The sequence below is a fragment of the Polistes fuscatus genome, unplaced genomic scaffold (genome assembly GCF_010416935.1).
Source record: "Polistes fuscatus isolate 324 unplaced genomic scaffold, CU_Pfus_HIC Scaffold14, whole genome shotgun sequence".
In the NCBI taxonomy this organism is placed as follows: domain Eukaryota; kingdom Metazoa; phylum Arthropoda; class Insecta; order Hymenoptera; family Vespidae; genus Polistes; species Polistes fuscatus.
This window is the reverse complement of record NW_025113042.1, coordinates 254483-277671: the sequence shown is the minus strand read 5'-3', so window position 1 is coordinate 277671 and position 23189 is coordinate 254483. Positions and strand designations below refer to the sequence as shown.

At 31.7% G+C, this 23189-nt stretch overlaps 1 protein-coding gene and 2 long non-coding RNA genes across 3 annotated transcripts; all 3 read right to left on the bottom strand.

Moving 5' to 3' along the window:
* Nucleotides 1-459: 459 nt before the first annotated feature.
* LOC122514170 lies at nucleotides 460-1992 on the bottom strand. Its single transcript, XR_006302974.1, has 2 exons — nucleotides 1691-1992; nucleotides 460-1197 (listed from the first exon to the last, which is right to left on the bottom strand). It is a non-coding gene; the product is annotated as an uncharacterized LOC122514170 (long non-coding RNA).
* A 3036-nt stretch (nucleotides 1993-5028) lies between these two features.
* Nucleotides 5029-23013, bottom strand: LOC122514332 (AT-rich interactive domain-containing protein 4B). Its single transcript, XM_043631066.1, is given in 9 exon segments — nucleotides 5029-6305; nucleotides 6399-6539; nucleotides 6625-7944; nucleotides 7947-10886; nucleotides 10889-11150; nucleotides 11265-11469; nucleotides 20044-20289; nucleotides 21481-21917; nucleotides 22803-23013. Coding segments are annotated over 9 exon segments (5601 nt in total). The 5' UTR covers nucleotides 22809-23013; the 3' UTR covers nucleotides 5029-6261.
* Nucleotides 11772-15164, bottom strand: LOC122514333. Its single transcript, XR_006303026.1, has 2 exons — nucleotides 14499-15164; nucleotides 11772-14425 (listed from the first exon to the last, which is right to left on the bottom strand). It is a non-coding gene; the product is annotated as an uncharacterized LOC122514333 (long non-coding RNA).
* Nucleotides 23014-23189: the final 176 nt, after the last annotated feature.

Genomic DNA, 23189 nt, shown 5'->3' with positions numbered 1-23189 from the left:
TTTTATTAATGAAACATATTCGAGTAAGCAATACAAATAATAAGGAAAACGATCTTCAAATAATTTTTCTATGATAAGATTTATTTGTTAATTATATATGTTAACACAAAATTAAGATATATATAGATTATATAGAACAATATTAATGAACCGTGTCGCAACATACATTGTGCTTTCTATATGTATTATTTCACATATAACATTCTATAATTTACAATGAAAATAAGTGTTTTTGTAGGCAAGAATGTAATCATCACTGAATTTTTATCCATTGTACTTTGTATTATGTAACAGTAATTTAAATTTAAGTATTTGTTTGATAATTTTTTATGAAAGTATATCAATATAAGTTAATTTAATTTAGTCCAAATTTCATTTAGTTCTATTGAATCACCGAAAATAGATAATTGATCAATTTATTGTAATCATTTTTTTTTTTCATTTAATATAGTAATTATGTATAGGAATAACGATTTTTATTTTTTCAAGCATATACAATATGTCACCCACTGCCTTATATTGCATATTATATATATTATTTGATCAAATAATGTTGTAAATGTTTTGGACATTGTACAGTCGGCTTCAAACATATGTAGGTAACATTAATACAGTAAGTAAAACAAAAAAAACGAAACAAAATTCTCTTTTTTTAGATTACTAACAAGTTATTGGAACATTCTCAAGACGGTAATTGTTGATACAATGAAAAAAATAATAGCCTAATGACATAAAAGATTAAAAATTTGTGTAATTTTTCATATATACAGGGCGAGTCAAAATTAATCGAATACCTAAATATCTCTGTTGAATTTAAAATTACAAAATATGTCTACATCAAAATCAAAATGGTTTTGAAGGACGTACATGGTCGTTATAATATTATGTTTTTTAGATCACCAACTTTTTTTTAAATGGAATTGAATATTTTTTTCCTATACATTTTGTAGCCATACTTAGCGAGTTCAACAGTGTACCACAATATGATCTTCAAACGATCTTTAACCCAAAAATATGGAATACATAAAATTTATCATGTAAGGTTTATTTACTTTATTTATGTTATGCTAAATGTTCAAAATTATTCCCTTGAGCTGCAATACATTTATTTAATTTCAAAGAATAAGAATCTAATACTCTATAATTCATTTCAGATGGAACCGACACATAAGCCCTGATGATTCTTTCTTTCAAGTGCTCCGTAGTGGTTGCTTTTTCCCAAAAAATAAAAATTTGATTAGCGACCTGGCTAATACCCATATAATAATATGGATCCGTTATGTTTACTCCTTGATTTGTATCTATGAGGATACCTGAAAAAAAAGTTTATTAGGAAAAACTAACCACTACAGGGCACTTGAAAGAAAGAATCATCAGGGCTTTTATGTTGATTCCATCTGAAATGAATTATAGAGCATTAGATTCTTATTCTTTGAAATTAAATAAATGTATTACAGCTTAAGAGAATAATTTTGAACATTTAGCATAACATAAATAAAGTAAATAAACCTTACATGATAAATTTTATTTATTCCATATTTTTGGGTTAAAGATCGTTTGAAGATCATATTGTGGTATACTGTTGAACTCGTTAAGTATCGGCTGCAATAATGTATAGGGAAAAAATATTCAATTCCATTTAAAAAACGTTGGTGATCTAAGAAAACATAATATTATAATGATCATGTACGTCTTTCAAAACCATTTTGATTCTGATGTAGGCATTCTTTGTAATTTTAAATTCAACCGAGATATTCAGGTATCCGATTAATTCTAATTCATCCTATATAAGATATATTTATCTTATGCTATTCCATGTGCAATAAATAGTCCTCTTTCACGATTGTAAAGTTATATTTATATACATGTATAGCAGAAATACTACATACACAGTTTGAAGAACGTCTGATACTGATATATACAAGTATATATTATAAACGTATAATATAGTAGAATTGCCAGCGAAAATTTTTGTATTAGACAGACATAAGTAAATAATGACTATATTTTTAATTTAATGTTACTATTTGGTTTATATAACATTATTTTTTATGTATATAATAATTCAACAAGTAAAGGCAAAATTGTTGTTCCTGTGTACCAATAATAATAGGGATCTATATTTATAATATATTATGTTATAATATTTATGATATATTATTTTTAATATGAAAGTGTCTATCTCTCTCTCTCTCTCTTTCACACACACACACACACACATACACACTCTATACGTGTATGCATGTTCAACATTGATTTATTTTTTAAATAAACGATATTATTGTATAGTATATTTATAATTATTATTTCAATTTGAGATCTCTCTTACTTTTAACAAATGCAAATATTAAAATAAAAGCAAAATAATTAATCATTTATTTTACTAATGAGTCCATTTTTTTCTTGAAATTAATACAAAATATATTAGTAATACTAAAGCTACATTTTTTGTAACTTTCACAAGTATTTGTTTACAAATTTGATCAAATACATAATAATTTACATAAACGATGACATACAATTCTTCCTCCTTATTAAGTTAAAAATATAGCAAATGTTATTGCAAGATTTCTGAAACCATTTGAAAGTAATGTTAAAATTCCTGTGCGACAAATAACTACATACTATAAACTATATACTATAAGTGTATTTAATGCAAGCAATGTAAATTATGTACAAAGTTTTAGAGAGTCTAACTCCCCATTTCCTTACTATTTTTCCCAATCAGTGCGATTATTTTCTATCAATGAATGTGTTCACAGCTGATTTCTTATAAAAAATATATATTATATATCTATATAAAATTTCATACTCTTTTCAGCCAACATGTTTCATACAAATTTAGCCCCATTCAAGGTTATTTGATTTGTGGTTCTGAACTTACATAATCTTAATCTTACAGTTAGTCTCTTAGTACACGAGGGACACTTACTTATTTAAGTATACTATATTATAGTATATCTTCATATTAAATAAAAATATAAATGTATGTATTTTTATATAACCAATTATAGATATTGATATAATAAAGTTAGAAATAACTAAAGTACAATAATAGTTGCCAATTATTTGTTTAATTGTTGAGTGCCCAGGCCTTTACGAAAATCGGATCGAAAAATGCCAAGTGGACCGATAGTGCTTATCTTATTCAGTATCGAAAAATTCCAAGCAGCACGATAGTGCTTTGTTTTATTATAAGAAAATATACCGACATGCAATTACTTTCGACTATCAGTTTGATGCGCTGGTACTTTTAGACGTGATCGCGCCACTTGGCACTAATAAAATGGTTGAGATAAAAATTTTCAAGCTCATAGTTATGTTGAGCTGCATTCATGACAAATTCTTAAAAGATTAAAAAAAATATCATAAACATTAATTACTGTTGATGTCTCTGGTTTAAGCAGAATACATGTACAATTTTTGTGTAAATGTGAACAAATATTTTTATAACTTTATAAATAATGTAAGATATTTATTTTCCTACAATATATTTACATAGTTTAAAATAATACAAATTTCCTCTTGTATTTAATATTGAAAATTATGCTGTACTTCAAATTGTCGACAATGCATACTTTCACTTATGCCTTGTAATTGTATAGCTACACATTGCTTGGAATACGCATCGAGAATAACATTAAATTGTAATACATCTATTAAATAAAAAATTTAGATTGTACAAATGCTATTCTTGTATATATAATATACAGAGTTATAAGCCAATAATGATATTACAAATCCTATTTACATTCGCTTTGCCATGAGAAACAGCGCTTGTACTTATGAGATTAAAGACATTTAATTGTCCTGAAAACAGCTCAACCACAATGACACAAACACTGGACTCAAAAGCAAAGTTTAGTTAACTAAGAAGAAACGTACCTCATATGTAATATAAACTTATAAACGATCATACATCTTTATGTTCAAATTATATAATATATACAGGGTCTTCTCTGTCTAACTATACCACCTTAAATATATCGCTTATTTTGTACGATAGAAAAAAATGTATAATACGGTGATGAGTCGAATTTTTTTCTCAATATCATTTTTTTCGAGATTACAAAGTCATCGTATTTTTTTGTAAATGAGATTGCATATTTTCACTACACAGTCTTATAGCTTATAAAAAACGAATCCAGCGAAGTGCAATATGTTGACCTTCAAATGACATTGTGAAATGTTGTCTCTTCTACATGAGAAGATTTTTTGCTTGATGAGTGTCTTACACGTTGATTTGCATTTGTTTCTTCTATCGCATATCGTTGGATTCGTTTTTATATGCTATAAGACTGTTGTAGTGAAAATATGCAGTCTCATTTTTAAAAAATACGATGACTTTGTAATCTCAAAAAAAATGATATTGAGAAAAAAATTCAGTCAATCACCGTATTGACGCCTTAGAACAGAATATTTTTTTCCTCTGACATTTTTTCTATAACTCCGCCTGCATGATCGCTGGGAGGATCGAGATCTGCGATCATGTTGCCGGTCCTAAGCCCGGGAAAAGGAGGAAGGTTGTTGGATCAGGTTAGCTCCCTACCCAACGTAAAAAAAAAGAATTGCGGCTCATAGAAACGACACTCTGCCTCGGAATAGGACTAATCCACGGGTGACGACCCATGCAAGGAAAAGGACATTAGCAGAATGGACAACAGAAGAATCGTCAGAATTGCACGGGGTGGGTCACCGATTAGTCGCATAAGTACGGGGCGCCCACGAAAACGATGGTGCGACAATTTAACAGCGCAATAGGCAGAAAAACGTCGTTACGAAACAGGCAACTTGCCTAAACTAAAGAATGAAGAAGAAGAAGAAGATTTTTTCTATCTTACAAAATAAACGATATATTTAAGGTGGTCTAGTTAAGCGAAAAACCCTATATATACATATATATATGTTGGCGTTAATTTATGAAATCTGTTAACCTTCGTTTGGAAGGCTTTAAAACGAAGAAACGCATATTTTCTGTCTCCAGTTTTACAACAATATAGGCAGATATTGAAACGAAGTCGATGAATATTTTTTTTATACTTGGAATCAAATTTTAATTTTATACTTTAACTACTCGCCTCTCTCGTAAATTCACATATTACTTAATTATTTCCTAAAACAACTAGTTCAAATATATAATACAATTTTTTTTATATATTTTCCCAAAAACGATTAGTTATTTCGCGTAAGACTTAGATATTTCATGAATTAACTAAATTATAGGATTTAACGCCGACACATACATATATTATTGTGTAACAGTTAATTCGGTGCCTTCCGAATAAATTTAGTATTTATTTATAAAGTAATCATACATCTGTTATTTTGCGAAATAGTATCCATTATTTTTGATTACTTTGGTCCATTTTTCAGGCAACTGCCAAATTCCTTGACGAGAAAAAGATGGTGATTTATGATGCAATGAATTTAATATCAAGGCACCTAATTAGTTGCTACACCTAATATATATTTATGTACCATTTTTTAATCTTGATTGCATACATAATCTTACATCTATATCTACAATTTATATTAGTGGAGAAAATTTTCTAATGAATCCTAAATAGACAGGTAAATTGTCATGAATTTTGCCGTGATTGCAGAATGCCCATACTATGATCTTTGATCTTGTATGTGTATATATGCATATATGTTGGAAATGCTTCCCCTTCTAGTTCACACCGGTTCGCACCATTTATTGGTGTGTAAATCTTAGAGTTCATGCAAACCGGCTATTAATGATAAGCAGGCATAAAATAAATTTATTTTTGTAATGTTTTTAATGTAAATTTGTATACTAAATTTGAGAATTTAATAGGTTTTTTTTCTTGTTCTTTTTTTTGTAAAATTTCACAAATGACACATATTATGATAAACAGTTATAGCATTAGTAATAGCATTAAAGTTACTTATCATAGAGATGTTTAAGTTAATTGAAATAATTTGAAAATTAGATTTATATATATTTACTATCACCATTATATGTAAAAGTTGAAACTATTTCTTTGACAGTTATTATAGTTATTTTTGTTTAATTATCTGATATATTTAGTATTCTCATACTAGTCTACCCCTCTGACGAATCATAATATTTTGATGGCAAATTATTATTCGAAATAATAAAAATGTAAGAAAATAATTTTATTACGAACCGTTTGGTAAATTTCGGGAAAGCATCGCTGTATATATACATGCGTACATATACATACGTAAAAGACTTTAATATGTGGAGATATGCAGATAGTTGTCCAACATAGCCCATCACGAACAGGCCTGCTGCATCTCCGCTTTAGCTGCTTTTGTAGCTAAAACGAATACATATAAAGTTTTTGCATAAATATTTATTTTTTTAAAATAAAAAATTATGAGTATTATTTTATATTACTCATATTGCCTACCTTCTCGATCTCTTCTCCGTAATTTTTTTTTCCGTCTTTCTATAGCAGCAAGTTCAACCTTTACAGAATTATATGTTTGGCGTAATTCTGTTAATTTTTGTTGCAATACAGCTATTCTTTGGCTTCCATCCAATTCTGGACCTGTAATAAAATATAAAGCATAAGATATTTATTTCTAATGCAAATTGAAAAAAAAGAAGAAAAAATGTTATTATTTTTGATTTACCGAATTCCACATAGAAGTTGTATTTCACCTGTCTAGGTGGTCTCGATGAATAATTGTTGAGATCTGTTACACTATTAATATTTGTGTGATTTGTAGATGTTGGATTTACTAAACATAAATTAGACCCTTCGCTTGTATCATCGCTATCACTACCAGCACCATTTCTGGTATGTCGACCACTTGGCCTACCAGTTTTTTTAGGAATATTTCCTCCACATTCCGAATGTTTTCTATTTCTCTTTCGTTTTTTCGGACTTTGAGCTTCTTCTACAGAGCGTTTAGTTGAAGCTTTTATTCTGTCTCCTGAATTTCGTTCTGAATTGGTTAATATATCATCTTCGCTAAATCCTTGTCCCTTGCCACCGCTATCATTATCTGCTTCAGAACTATCCCTATTTAATTTCATATTATCTTCAGAAGTTGGTGAAGATCCGCCAATTCTTTCCTCTCGAGGAGACCCAGAGATGTTTGAAATACTTGAGTCTGGTGTTGTAGGAGGAGTATTATCCATTACTGGTGCTGCATCATTGCTTTCCCGTCTTTGTGCAGGCATAAGCGCTGGTAAATGTTGATGTTGTACTTGTTGACGTAACCCAAGGGTAGGATTTTGCTGTATTGGCAATGCAGATGGAATAGATGTTTCAACAGGCTTTGGCAATGCCATACTAAGAGTAGCAACAGTGTTACTTGTTGTGCTTTCACCAGAAGTTGGAGCACTTGCAAAAGGCATTTCCATTAAAACAATATTATTTTCATTAATCTCAGCTTGTGGCGGTGAATACGAGGGTCCTGCATTATCTTTTTCTATAATTTCAATAGGAGGAGCTGGCGAGCCAGGAATTTCTTCTTCGCAAAGCAATGAATTAATCGTTTCACCCTCTTCATCTGTCTTAATATTGATAATTCCTGATATTGATTCTGATTTAAAATCAGATATACATTCCTGTTGTTGTTGAGGATTTAAATTTAGTACAGATTTTGGTGTTTGCGTTTTAGGATAGTGTTCTTGGCCATCTTGAAATTTATCTAACTCTGCTCTCAATTTAGTGTCAAAGTTAGATATAGGATCCTTTATATCTTGAGGCTCTTCGTTATCAATAACAAGCCTTTGTTCGGAATCACTACTATCGGTTGAATCCACGATTTCTTGATTAACAACTTTTTTTCGTTTATCCTTTTCCCTCTCTGTTGAATCTTGTTCCTTAATATCTTCCTCTATTATACTACATCCCATATTATCTTCATTTTTCCAATCATCGTCTTTACTATCTTGAGTTTTTCTTTGTTCTGTAACAATTTTTATTTCTGTAAATTTTTTAGTTCAGATTCTTTCTTTAATTTTAATTGCTGAAGTTCTTCTTCCTTTTGCTTAATAACTACACACATAATGTCTCTTCTTTGCTCTTCCTCTTTCATTGTAGTATCTTCTTCTCGATTTCTATTATCTATTTCATGTTTGGAAATAATCTGATCTTCCTTATTCTTATGCAAGACGACACTAGCATCTATTTTTTTGGTAACTTCTTTATTAATTTTTCTTATAGACTCAGAAACTTCATCTTCTTTTGGGGTATCTTTAGTTTTATTTCTAAAAGCCATCGCTGCGGCTGATAACTTTTCTTCTATCGTAGATGTGGCCGGAAGTCTCGCGCTTATGGGAGCGGGTGTAACTACAACTGGTGATAAAATTGGCTGAATATTTATAAGTTTTGCATCAAGTGTTCTTAATTCTGGAGATAGTCTGGATACAGGCGATGACTTAACATTTTGTTTTTGTTCCAAAGCTCCTCCTGATTTATTAACAATAACTGATGTTAAATCTTCCCTTATTGGGGGTTCAGCTTGAGTATTAGTCGTTCCCTTTTCTAAATCAATGGTGTCAGTTAAATCAGAAGTTGTAGTAAACATTTCTTGATGATAAGTAAATAAATTTTCTTGTTCCGTTTCCGAAACTTCCGTTTCTGATATTATTAAGCGATCCTCGGAATCATCATGGGTAACATCATCGTCACCTGGTAAATCACTAAACAGAAGATCTATACTGTTAACTACTTTTCCAGTTTCTTCTAAATTTGTTGATGACTTACTATGACTAAATGACGACGGAGGTACACAAAGTTTATCAAATGCCTCTTCACACGTCAAAGGTGTTGGTTGTAATGGCTTGTTAAGGGGTATTACCGTCGTATCGTTAGAATCGTCAGTTCGCTTATTACTAAACAACTTTCTGGTTTTCTTACGAGAATCATTGTCTGAATCAGATTTAGTATCTTTGGTTATTGGACTTGTAACTGGTTTTTGTTTTTTCTTGGGACTTTTAGGCTCCTCTTCAAACGTTCTTTTCTTTATTTTATCCTTTTCCGCGTTTGTATCTCTTTTATTTCTAACTTCAAATTCAAAAGGTTCCGGTTCTTTAAATTCATAGATGTCTTCATTGCTATCTATAGGCTTTGGATTTGGAATGTTTTCTGTTTTTAATACTTCTACATTTTTGTCTATTTTCGAAGAAATTAAAGTAGAAACATTTTCCTTTTCTTCCGTTTTAATACCATCTTCAGAATTGGGTTCAACTCTAACTAATTCTAATTTAACTGCTTTATCAAATCCTTTTAATTCAGACCTTATTTGATTAAGATCAAAATCTCTGCCCTTTGGTTGTTCTTCATCACTATCAGGCTCAGATTTGACACCTTGTACCTTACCAAGTGTTCTTCTCAATCTACGACCTCTACGAGGTTCTTCTATATTATCTTTATCATCCTCCCCTTCGCTAATATCCTCAGCTTTGATTCTGTCATCTCGATTTCTAACATCTCTTCGTTTTCTTTCATCTGTTCCTTTGGACCTTGTTTTTGCTTGATCTGGTTCAGTTGTATCAGACTCGTATGCTTCACTGTCTTCATCAGTTTCTGATGGAATTGATATGTCTGTATGACCTGATGTTCTTCTAGTTCGTCTACGTGGTTCAATTCCAGGAAGATCCACATTTTTGTTTGTTCTACTAGTTTGTCTATTATTAGCTGGTGTTGCAGGACTCTTAGTTCTTGAACTGCTACTTGTTACAGATAATGGTGTGGTAGACCTAATGGGTTGTGATGTTTCTTTGTCCTTATCTTTCTCTTCTTTTTTTATTTCTTTAGACGACGTGGACATAGTATTGGTAACAGGAACGACACTTTGTGCTCTACGGCGATTTTGGGATGCATTTGTTGAAGCAGCATTTGAAGCAGCATTTGAGGCAGCATTACCGTTATTTTTCGAAGATTTATTGACATTACCAGAACTATTTGTACTAGGCGTTTGAGGACGGGACGTGGCTTTATTACGTTTTACTCTACCCTGAGCTTGAGTAAAATTTTGAGCAATTCTCGATGGCTTTATCCATTCATCATATCTTGTATTCCAGCCAGTATAATGTACAAGATACATTGGTTCGTTACCATCTTTTTCCATATCAATGATTTTCGCTTCATATGTAACTTTAGATTCATGCGTTGGTCCATAATAAACTTTTAACCTATCACCTAATTCCACTGGACCTTTGTAACAGGGTGCCGATTCTCCAAGTTGTTCATCGGTTCTCGATTTTTCAGCTTCATGTTCTTTTCGCTTTCTACCACGTCGTTTTAATTCCTCATCTGTTAAACGTCTTTGTTTTGTCAAAGCTCTTCTCTCGGATTCCCTAGATGGTGTTCGTGTCTCCCTTGCTTCGGAAGAAGCTTTATTTTTTACTATGTCATCCTTAGATTTAGATCTTGTTTTTGTTGCCTCTTCTTCTTTCACTTTCTCATCCTTTTTGTCTTGTTTTTTAGTTTCACTTTTTTTCTTTTCTACAACTTTTTTTTTCATATCCTCTTTACTTTTTGACTTGGCTCTACTTGGCACTGATGCAATTTGAGGAGAAATTTTAGGTGACTTCTCGCTACTAGAAGTTTCTGGATCTGCATCAACATTTATATCACTTTCTTGCCCACTCCCAACTTCTTCTACATCATCTTTCTTCTTTAGTTTTGATTCATCCTCTTTTAACTGTTCTTTTTTCGTTTCCTTTTTATCTTTTTTCTCATCTTCTTGTGACTTTTTCTCATCTTCCTCTTTTTCGTTCTTTGATACTGGAGCTGGTGGTGGAATAGGCGTATTTCTGTCCTTATCTCTAATCAAACTTCTACCGGGACGTTGTTTTCGTGTACTACCTCTTGGATGGTTCACCATAGTACAACCTAATTTTCTATAAAAATCTTCAAAAGAATGTAAAAATTTTTATATGCTTGTTTCACCAAATTGTGCGTAGATGGTGAGTTTTGCATTGAAAAACTTAATCGACGTGTTATGGATTTCCATTGATTTTGATTCGTAACACGATTGTAACCACCTAATTTGTAAACTGCTCGAAATAATCTATATAAATCTATATCTTCGGAACCAATCATAGGACAATTATTTATTGGTGTTCCTCTATCATCCATAAATTTATATAATTGTGCCACAAAGTGATCTTTTTCCTCACGTGGCTCGTCATCTGAACTCTAAAAAAATAAAAAATATATTACACAAGTCATTTCTTATATAATATATTTAAAGTATATATATTTACTACAAATTTTAATCAATATAATCAAGTAATTAAATACAACACTTACATCGGAATCTAATTCTCTATCAGAATCACTATTACCACTAGAAACAGAATTTCCAAATAGAGAATCTCTATCCCAATGTGGGGGCAATTCATTTTTTTCTAAAAATAGCAATGCTTTTTCAACTGCAACTTTCAATGTACTGTTTTCAACTTTATTGACCAATTCCTTAGTAAATTCAGTTGCTTCCTTTTTCGGTACTGTGTAGCTATAAATGTATGAAATATAATAATAATATTAATAATAATAATAAAAACATTAATAATAATAATAATAATAACAATAATATATACTCATTTTATCAGGAATATTACTTATCACTTCAAACTGAATTTTCCAAATAAAAAACAAAATTAATAAAAAGATAGATAACACATGGTAATTGATTATTAATAACAATTTATTTTATTACTCAAAATTATCTTAATCCTTTCGCTACGAGCATCATCTATATACAACATCCGCGCGACGACCTGCGACGCAGTGCTCCCTTCATTTAAATTCTTCTTCTTCTTTTTATTAGAACTTCATGTTATACTTTAGCTATATAGTTCTTTTCAAGGTGTTTGTTGTTCCTACGACGACTACGTGGTCTACGTAGTCTCGCCACTCTCTTCTTCTCCTTCTTATCCACCGTACTACGTCTTGGGTCTCACATTCTTTTCTTATCTCTTTGTTTCTTCTTCTGTCTTTTAGTGAGTTCCCTGTTATAGCTCGTAGCGTCTTGTTTTGTATATTTGTGTCTTGCTTTTGATGCTCATATGTTTGTTTCTCCATATGATATCTCTGAGGTATCCAGAGATTATGGAGGCTTTGTTTGTTTGGTCTCTTACCTCCTCTTCTAGGTTTCTGTCGCTCGTAATGATCGAACCAAGATATTTAAATCGCATCACTTGGTTGACACTTTGATTATATACTGCTAATTTGCATCGTCTGTGCTCTTTGGAGATGGTGAGTGATTCGGTCTTCTGTACCAAAATAGTCATATTAAGCTTTCCTGCCGTTTTTTCGAATTTGTATAACATCCTTTGCAGATCATCTTCATCTGCTGATATGATGACTGGCGTCTTCTTTCGGCGTAACATATTATTTTTATATTTTCTTTTCCTAGCTTAACTCCTTCTCCAGCTGTTTTCACCTCCTTGATTATTTCGTCCATGATCAGATTAAAAAGGATCGGACTTAGACTGTTTCCTTGTCTGATTCCGGTTATTATTGGGATCTTTTTCGTTGGTGAACGACCGACGCTTTGATCAGTATTCTAGTGTTTTTTATTATCACTCGAAAATGCCGTCACGTGTGAATATCGAGAGTTGTATATTTGATGGGAATAAGGAATAGGATAAATAAATCAAATATATTTTAAGCCCAGCCAGTACTAAAGAATACACTTTATTTGGTTAGTCAGGGAAAAGCCTTGCGGCATAAAAACCCTGGTTGAATTATATACACACTGAATGTTTTACAGCTAGCTTGCCTATCGGCGACTATCGTGTGATGAGATGCATATGCAAAAGGCAGAATAAACTCTGATCACGTGTAGGACTGCCTTTGTCCTTTGTCGCTCGTAGTACTTCGATAATGTAATCGTTGCGCAAGAGAGTAGTTCTCTTCGACATAATCTCTCGTAGGTCTCGTGGTAGAATAGAACTAGGCGCGAGAAAACGCAGGCTTTATGGGAAATGGCGATGTAATGCGTGGAACAATTGCCGAAAAGACAAATACCGTAGCTATCGATGCATATGATTGGTCTAATAGATGTGGTGGGAGAACGCGTGCTAGAAGAAAGAAGGAGCCTTTACAAAGGGATCTCGGCGCTCCTTGGTTTTACCGCTGAACTACGATGTTTCCCTATCGCGGATGTCGTCGCGCTTCGGCAGGTCTCGACACGTCTCGACACGTCCCGACACGTCCCGACACATCACGACACATCCCGACACGTCTCGACGCTCGACACTCACTCGTTTGCGTAGGATACGCAACTTTCGTTGTCATACTGCCCGTTCTTATTATTGTTGTGTTTTGGGTGTTAAGTTCTTTTATTGTATATATTATATTGCCGTTTACTCCTCTGGCTCTCAGTAACTGTAGTACATCCCTAAGCATCACTTTGTCAAACGCTTGCTGGAGGTCAACGAAGCACATGAATATTGGTTTGTTAAATTCTATTGATTTTTTGGCTATTTGTCGTAGTATGATTGCGTCCACCATGGATCTGTTCTGTTTAACACGATGAGAGCGGTGCCAATATTTCTGATCTTTCCGCTCTACCGGCAGCGAGCGAGCGATACATTCAGAAAAAACAAAACAAAACTATAATACTGTCGGTCCTGCCGGACCGATGTCGGCCGAACGAAAAGTCTAACGCCGGTCCCTGGGGACCGACGCCGCGCTCAACGTGTTAAGGTCCTGCTATCATTCACTTATTACTGTCTGCTCTATTTCTTTTGCCAGGATTTTCGTCATCAACTTCTGTACTGCATTTAGGAGACTAATTCCGCGGTAATTCTTGGTATCTGTCTTTTTCCCTTTTCTGAATATGGGTATTGTTATGATCTCTTTCCATTGCACTGGCACTTTTTTGCGTCTAGTATTTTATTAGCGAGAGTTCTTAATTCCTTGTTTCATCGCTTATCGATTCTACATTTAGTCTCTCGGTTGTTCTTTGTTTTCTTTTTTTAATTTCGTTTTTTGCGATAAGCATGTTTTTCCTTATTTTTGCCAGTACCAGATTATGATTAGTGCCTTCGTTTGCTGAACTCAGCACTCTGACATCTAGTATTTTTGTTGGGTGTATTTCTGTTTGTTATTATGTAATCGATTGTTAATTTTTGTCCTTTGGTGTTTTCGAAGATGAATTTATATATATAATATAATATAACACAATAGATAGAGGATAGATACTCAACTATGAACCCGATAGTTGACAGATCTACTTCAGGAACGCGTCCCTGCCTACGCGGGCCTTGGTTTATCTCCCAAGACCATACGAGTGAAACCATTGTCCTATCCCTGACTCTCCTTTCAAACCCACAAATTCTCCTTTCTTAATATCCTATAATTTTATACTCGCCAACTCGTATGGCCAGCGTGGCGAGTTATGGCCAAAAAAACCCTTAACATGCGTTAAGGGAAGCCTATGCTCAATACTGGGCGCAAACGGACTAAAGAAAAGAAGAAGAAGAATATAACACATAATATTAGGTTGGTGCATATGAAATGTCGGATTTTCCTTACATGTGAACGTTTGTCCTCCCTGTTTTCGTTATTTTTTATTTTTGGCATAACTTCGTTTATAGTCGTACCGTCGACAGCCAGAGTCACATTTCAACAAAACAGATTTTCTCAAAAATGTTTTATTTTTTAATTTTTTTTTAAATTTTATAAGGATATGAATTCAACCGACATTCGTGTAATTTTTTAATATGAGTATAAACTTGGTAACAATGCTGCAAAATCTGCACGCAATATAAACCAGGCGTTTGAGAAGAATACTGATAAAGTGCATCGTTGGTTTGAAAAACTTCGGTCTCGTGAATTTTCCCTTCAAAACGGACCGCGTCAAAGACCCAAAACGTCCGTGAAAAACGATATTTAGAAACGAATTCAACTTTATCTGCAAGGGAACTTCCTACCAAAATGAAAATTGATCATACAACAATATTGCGACACCTTTCTGAAATTGGCAAGGTGAAAAAAATGGATAAGTGGATACCGCACTAACTAACCAAGCGAAATAAGCTGGATCGATTAAACGTATTTTCATCATTACTAACCCAATTTTTTCAAATGAATGAAAATATGAAATTTAGGCGCACCTATCTTATTCATCGGATCTTTCGCTAACTAACTTTCATTTTTTTAAACCTTTACAACAATTTTTAAGTGCTAAACAATCTAAAATGACGACAGTCTGAAAAAGTCCATATCAGAGTTTATTGATTCTAAAGATCAGAATTTCTTTAAGACCGACATCTGTGCATTATAATCTCGTTGGGAAAAGTATATTGAAGTGAATGGAGCATATTTTGATTAAATAAACAGTTTTTGAAAAAAGAGATATGCAGTTTTAAATATTCACTTAAAAATCCGACATTTCATACGCACCAACCTAATATATATATATAATAAAAATATAATAAATATATATAATATAATATAATATATTAATATATATATAATATATAAAATATATAATAAATACTATATAATAATATAATATATTTTATTAATATATTTATTATATAAAATAACATATAATAAAATAACATATAATATACATACTATATAATATAATATAATACATACTATAATAATAATATTTTATTAAATATATATTATATTATAAATATATTATATTATATAATAAATAACATATAATAAAATAACATAATATAATATAATATAATACATACTAATAAATAATATAATATATTTCATTAATATATTATATTATATTTTATAATATATATTATATTATATAATAATAACATATAATAAACATATAATATAATATAATAATATACTATAAATATAATAATATATAAATAGAATATAATAATAAATATAATATATAATATAATATATTATATTATATTATAAATAAAATATAATAAAATAACATATAATATAATATAATAATACTAATATAATATAATATAATATATTTTTTATAATTATATATATATAAATAACATAAATAAAATAACATTGTTACGTCGTGACCGACAAATACGATATAAGTAGTAGTGCTTAGCCTGTGTTTCAGCCACTCTACTTTCACCGAGTTTAGCCGAGACCAGGCAGATTTCTTTTTCCAAGATTTAAATAATAATGAAAGATAAAATGAGAAAATGATTCGAGGTTATAAAGATTGTAGATTTCTGGTTCTTTGATTCACAAAATATTAACCCTTTCGCTACGGACACCGACTACAGTCGGCGGCCGCGCGAAGTGCGTGTGTAGTCTACTCAATTAGAAGTCAAAATCTGATTTTCAGTTATCATCTTGATTCTTTGATCTAAGGGTAAGTCGACGACGCTGAATCGATTGGTGCTAATTTTTTTGCAATAGGATCTCAAATTTTTGAGAAAAAGGGGAAAAAAGGGAAAAATAGCCTTATCTTAGAATCTAGGAATTTAATCGAAAAAAGTTTCAAACAAAAGCTGTAGAGATTAAAATACAAAAATGTTATATGGTTTATCTTCGTATTTGCAAAAATAAGCGAGAAAGAGTGGTAAAAGTAATTGTAAGAGTGGGGAAGCAAGTCCCGCCTCTCAGTCGGCTTTTACACGCGAGCGGGCTAGTGTGCGTGCTAGCGTCCGTGTGTACTAAACACAAACGAACGATCTTGAATGCAAGTGCGACTGAAAGAAGAAACCGATATTTCTCCCCTTCTATTTGTTTAGGCGATAGCGAGTATTTCTTTTCCTGGCCATCGATGGTTTAGGTTGAGCGTTCTGTATAAGATTTTTTCTTTCGATAGCAAGCATTTTTCATTTTGGCTGTCGAGTGTCGAGCGTCTGTATATCTATATATATCGGCGCATAAGCGCGGCACTTTTAAATCGAATCTTGATGCTTATGGCACGCCGTTTCTTTATTTTATTGTCAAAAATAATGAACCTTGAGTAAAAAAAAAATAATTCATTTTAACAGGAACTATTATTTAGTGGAGAGTAAAATAATGAATTAATTTTGGTCTCGCCATAAATTAATTAGAATAATTAATGATATAAATTCTTTACCTCACAAAAATTTATTTGTATATTTTCGTATATTATAATGAAGGTAATTAAAAATTATTAATAATTTTAAACCTCGAGAGGGTCGTCAATTATTTTTACCATATTTTAGGCATCTTCGTCTTTTTTTCCTCTAAAATTTCTGAGGAATTGTCTTCTTTATTTTATAAATGTTTGAACACATTTGACCATTGCAATTTTGCACATTCTGAGCAAGGCACCCAGTTTTTCGGCAGCTGCACCTTAAGGTTCGACAGTTTCCTAACATGCACATTGTACCTAAACATAGACATGTAGAAACATGTAAGGAAAAAGATTAAGAATTTGCGTGCGCAGAGAATGTATATGATTTTTTGTATAGTTCGTTCAAAATTCGCGAAACATTAGTCGAACGTATAGATTTTAAAAATTCGTGAATTTTTTGAAAAATCATTGAGTCGTGTAAATTTTTGCAAAATTCCAATATCGTACTAATTTTTGGTTCTTTATCGAATCAAGTTAACAAAGATACGTTGGTATTCAATTTACAAGAGAAACGCGATATGGTTCACATTTAACAAATTATAGGATTTTTAATTTTCAGAATTAACTCATTTGACTTGTTTCCCATTAATTATTTATCTATTCAAATTTTTTTTGAGAACCTACCATTTTAACAAATCGTCAGGCGCTGAACCTTTGTATTTATAATAGGACTCATCGTGGTGGTTTGCTTCCAGCCCCAATCCCGCGCATCCAAATTGTTCCCCCACAATTGCACCTGATAAAATGTGCGTTTCACGTGTTCTCGCAAGGTTCATTATTTTTGACAATAAATAAAGAAACGGCGTGCCATAAGCATCAAGATTCGATTTAAAAGTGCCGCGCTTATGCGCCGATATATATAGATATACAGACGCTCGACACTCGACAGCCAAAACGAAAAATGCTTGCTATCGAAAGAAAAAATCTTATACAGAACGCTCAACCTAAACCTCGATGGCCAGGAAAAGAAATACTCGCTATCGCCTAAAAATAGAAGGGGAGAAATATCGGTTTCTTCTTCAGTCGCACTTGCATTCAAGATCGTTCGTTTGTGTTAGTACACACGGACGCTAGCACGCACACTAGCCCGCTCGCGTGTAAAAGCCGACTGAGAGGCGGGACTTGCTTCCCCACTCTTACAATTACTTTTACCACTCTTTCTCGCTTATTTGCAAATACGAAGATAAACCATAAATTTTTATGTATTTTTCAATTCTCTACAGCTTTTGTTTGAAACTTTTTCGATTAAATTCCTAGATTCTAAGATAAGGCATTTTTCCCTTTTTTCCCCTTTTCTCAAAAATTTGAGATCCTATTGCAAAAAAATTAGCACCAATCGATTCAGCGTCGTCGACTTACCCTTAGATCAAAGAATCAAGATGATAACTGAAAATCAGATTTTGACTTCTAATTGAGTAGACTGTGTACGGACATAATATGTTAATTTCGAATACTCAAATCGCGAACGGTGTAAATAGCAATTAATTTGATATTTCTGAAATTGTAAAGAAATTAAATAGTTTATTTTTCCAAGTATACTAAGTGATTTTTTTTTAAATGAAAAAAAATGTTTCACTCAAGAATGGATCGAATTTAACGAAAATAAGATGAGACGGAGTTTTATGAATCACAAAATCTATTCATTATCAACTTCGCTTTAACCCTTTCGCTACGGACACCGACTATAGTCGGCGGCAGCGCGAAGTGCTTTGTGTACGGACATCGACTATAGTCGGTGTCGCATGAACCTACGCTTACGCTTAAATTTGTTAATATGTTAATTTCTGAATACTCAAATTATATTCATTTTTATGTTTTCATATAAAAGACGAACAGTTGTTACTAACTCTCAAAAAAGTATCCAACAAGAAATTCCAAAATACCATGAAGACGTAAGCCACTGCAAGTAGCAGTGGCGCTACTTCCGCGGAACGGAGCGCCGTAGCGAAAGGGTTAATGATGAACTTAGCTACTTATCAATTAGAAAAAGATAATGGTCTTTGAAACTATTTGAAAATCACTTTCAGCAAGAACTAATTAGTATAATGAAGCTAATGAATCATGAATGAATGATGAAGTTGTCGTTAGCTATTCTTCAAGAATTCAATATAAATTTAGCTTTAATCTTTTCGGTACTACTTCCTGCATATGTTACACTATTAGTTTTATTATTTATTTAAATTTATGATATTAGAATAAATTATTTATATCAATTATTACTCTAATTAATGTAATTGTGAAGAATAGAAAATTTTAAAACGTTAGCGTTAAGCCTGTTTTTTCCATCTTTCGTCTGTCTGCAAGATAAAATTCCATTTCAAAAATTATTAATTATTTTTATTTTATTTATAAACATTTTTTAAACTCCTTAAATACCAGGACAGTCATCGATAATCATCGCGGTTCGAATGAAAAGTTTAGTGTCAATCACGCGAGATTTCTATGAATTCAGCAAAACACGTTTTCACGGATTACGCTGCCGTACAGCGCAACCGCTCTCGCGGAAAACTTCTCTGTACCGAAAGGGTTAATATATTGACGGAAGTTCATTATTTATTTCTTATAGTATGTCAAATTCGTTTGAGATCATGCATATTTAGTAACCTATCGAAATACTTTTTACATCTATTGATTTACGTTCCCTTATCAAATTCGATTTAGATTGGAATCCTACATAATAATAACGTTTATGGTCTTTTATACTTAACGGATGTTGTTATCCTTACTGTATATTTTCAATATCTGGTACCTTCTTTTTCCCTTATACTTGTTTTTTATTCCTGAATTTATGATTAGTTTCTTTCCTAATTCCAATCTTATCGCTGTTTTCATAGCTTCTTTGATCGCGATTTTTCCAGATGGTCTCTAATTACCTATCATTTACACTAATATCTGATGAATTACACGTTTTTTTTAATACAGAAGATTAAAAATAATCATTACGTATTCGTAGCCTCAGACATTATAAAATTATCAATATATTTAATTGTTATATCAAATAGATATTATACTTACTATCTTGCATCTTTGAATGAACGCACCAAGTAATCATCTCTTACTCTAATTCGTACAGTATCTTGAGCAGTAGGAGCTACTACCAATCCTGGAAACCAGTTATCTTTTTTCTTTTTGTCTCCCAATTCAACGCAAACAACTCGTCCAATTTCAGGTTCCGTTTCAATCCCTTCTTTTCCTCCCATATTAGAAGCAAAATCACGATTTCCTCTAGGAGGACTATCCTCATCATCGCTACTTTCATCTCTATAAAAAAAAAAACGATAAAATAATTAAGCACGTATAATTTAAAAATTAAATTCTCACATATATCTTTCTAAATATCGTTTTATTCAAAAGTCACTATCTACAATTTTTGTTCTTATATAGCTTGTTTAAAATTTCGTAAACAATCTAAGAATAGTTCATTATCAATTCTATTACAGTGTAAACATGCAAAATAAATATCAAAAGTTCATCAACTTCAATATCAAAATTGTATTTTTCGTTAAAAATTATTAAGTTCTATAGTGAGTTTTTTTGCTGGTAAACTATTACTTATTTTGATAGCCCTTATCCAGCCACTAACTGAATGTTGAAGATAGATAAATTTAAAGTTTTAATCTTTACTACATACTATTAATTTCAATAACCAAACAATGAAAAGCAAGACGAAAACCAAGAAAATCTTCACGAATAGACACAATGTCAAATATGCTTGATAACATATAGTTGACACGTCATATTATTTCAACAACCATATTGAAAATTTCCAACTATGGAGGGTCATTATGCACAGAAAAGTTCTTCAAAGAAGTATTTGGACAAAAATTTATCAATTAAAATGTATAATTTATATGAACAATATGCGTTCAACAAAATATAAGGTAAATTAGTTAAATAAGTTATCAAAGATATTTTAAGCTATGTTCTCCTCGAATCATCCCAAAGGATTCTCATGGTTAATATTCAAAACTACCAGCTATAAAAAGTAAAACTGATGCAGTGCCAGAACTACATACATCGTGTTCTAAATATGAAAGTGAAAAAATCGAAAATTAAGTTTATCAGATAAAAGTCATTAACTACATTTTTATCTTTATTATTGAGAAAATTACTTTTTTTAATTTATTAACCATTACTTCACAAAAAGCATTAATAGTAGTATGTAAAGCATTAACAAAAAGCAAATTTTTCCCAAATCTGATTTTTTCCATTAAAAATTTGTTTAACGAGCAATAGCTCAGATTAGCATTATTATTGGTTAGTGACTTTTAGCTGAATATAGACAATAGTTGACGATACTACACACGTCATATCATATACATGACATTGAAATTCATTTGTCCACAATAAGTATGTATGTGTTCTAGTTACTAAGCATAACCTTCCTAAGCATATCCAAAGCAAAATTTTGCAATTACATTGTACTTTTTAAATCTTATCGAGCCTACATACTGAGCTTGCCTTGACCGTCTTCCTCTTCTTCCTCCAATAACAGGATTTCCAAAATGTTCCGGATGCGTTAAAGGTAGCTGGTCCAATGTTTCGCTTTCTGCAAAATGTCTTCCACTCTTTAAACAAAGAGCAGTTCTTCTTAAAGTAGTAATATCTCCATCATCAAAAACTACAGTATATTGACTGCAGTCTTGTATTTTGGTAATGGTAGCTTCCACAAACTCCTTCTTATCGCTATGTCTTGCTTCTACTGATGCACCGACTCTTAAAGTCCCTCTTATCTGATCATCGGTAACTGTAGCAGTGCCTAATCCTTGTTTATAAGTCACTCGACATTTTACAGATCTTACTACCTTCCGAATCTTAGCTTCACAGAAAGCACCTTTGTATTTTGCACTAACCTCCGTACCTACTGATAGGTACGGTGGATCGTCTCCCTACAATAAATAATCTTTAATCTCTCAATATAAAGAAACACATTGAAATAATGATACTTATTTGCTATTGCTTCAAACTATAGATATATATTAAAAGTATTATAATAGTATGACACGTTATTCAATTTTCAATGATAATTATTGAAAACGAAAGAATATGTAAAAACAGATGAATAGAGAAATAAACCTTTATAGTTTTTCAAAACTTTTCGAAATATATATTAGGGTCGCGCGCGATGCGGATATAGAAAAATGCTTGCGTGCGTCAAGTATACGCGCGCGCGCAAATATGTATACACACACATTCTTCCATCATAATTGGTTGAGATATCAAAAGCGGTAAAATAAATATTTCTAACATAAAGTAAACAAAAGAAAAAATAAGCTATATATCGATGTTAAAAGCCATTGTTCACGGTAACAATTTTTTTGTAGGAACTAAGAAGTAAGTTCTCCTTGAAGAAGAACTTAGGAGAAGAGATATAACTTAACATCGCTATCGACGAAAGTTTCTTTGCAGAATATATTTTTCATTTAAATATCATTATTTCGTATTGTTCTAGTAGATTCACATAATAAAAATAAGTATGATCACATTACTGACAGATTACTGCTATCTCAAATATTGCTAAATAATTGTAACCTCGAAGGAGATACCGAGCTAAGACATATGTAGAGAAAGAAAGAAGGATATAAGGAAAAATATTAACGCGAAATAATATTATTATAATAACGAAAAGTATTTCGAATCCAATTGACAAGACATGGTATAAAGAAAAATAAGAAGAAAAAGGAAACGAATAGAAGAAAGAGATAGATCGCAGTATATGCAATGTTCGTACACTTGCTTAATGTTAAACTTTTGTCTCCCGCCTGTTTGCTTACCAACATCTTTTAACGCTTTACGATCACCATGTAAATGAGCTTTGATCGCTGATATTCGCGGCACATTAAAAACAATTACGTATTCCGTTTTCACAGACAAGAATCACAAATAGAGCTTGGTGAATGAAGAATAGTTGATGATGTCCCCCTTTAAGAAACCAACACTTCACAGCACGAAAGCGTACAAGCAAGCTCCGTTCCCTGCCCATTTCCCCCCGACACAACTTATCGCTATCTCGCACCTTATTGGACGACACTTTTTTTTTATCAAATAACAACTGAGCTAATCTACGAATTCAAATTTATTCTTACGATGAAATATTATGTATTATTTTATTATATCTATTCTTGCTTCTTAAAAATAGAATTTTTAACATAAAAACTGAA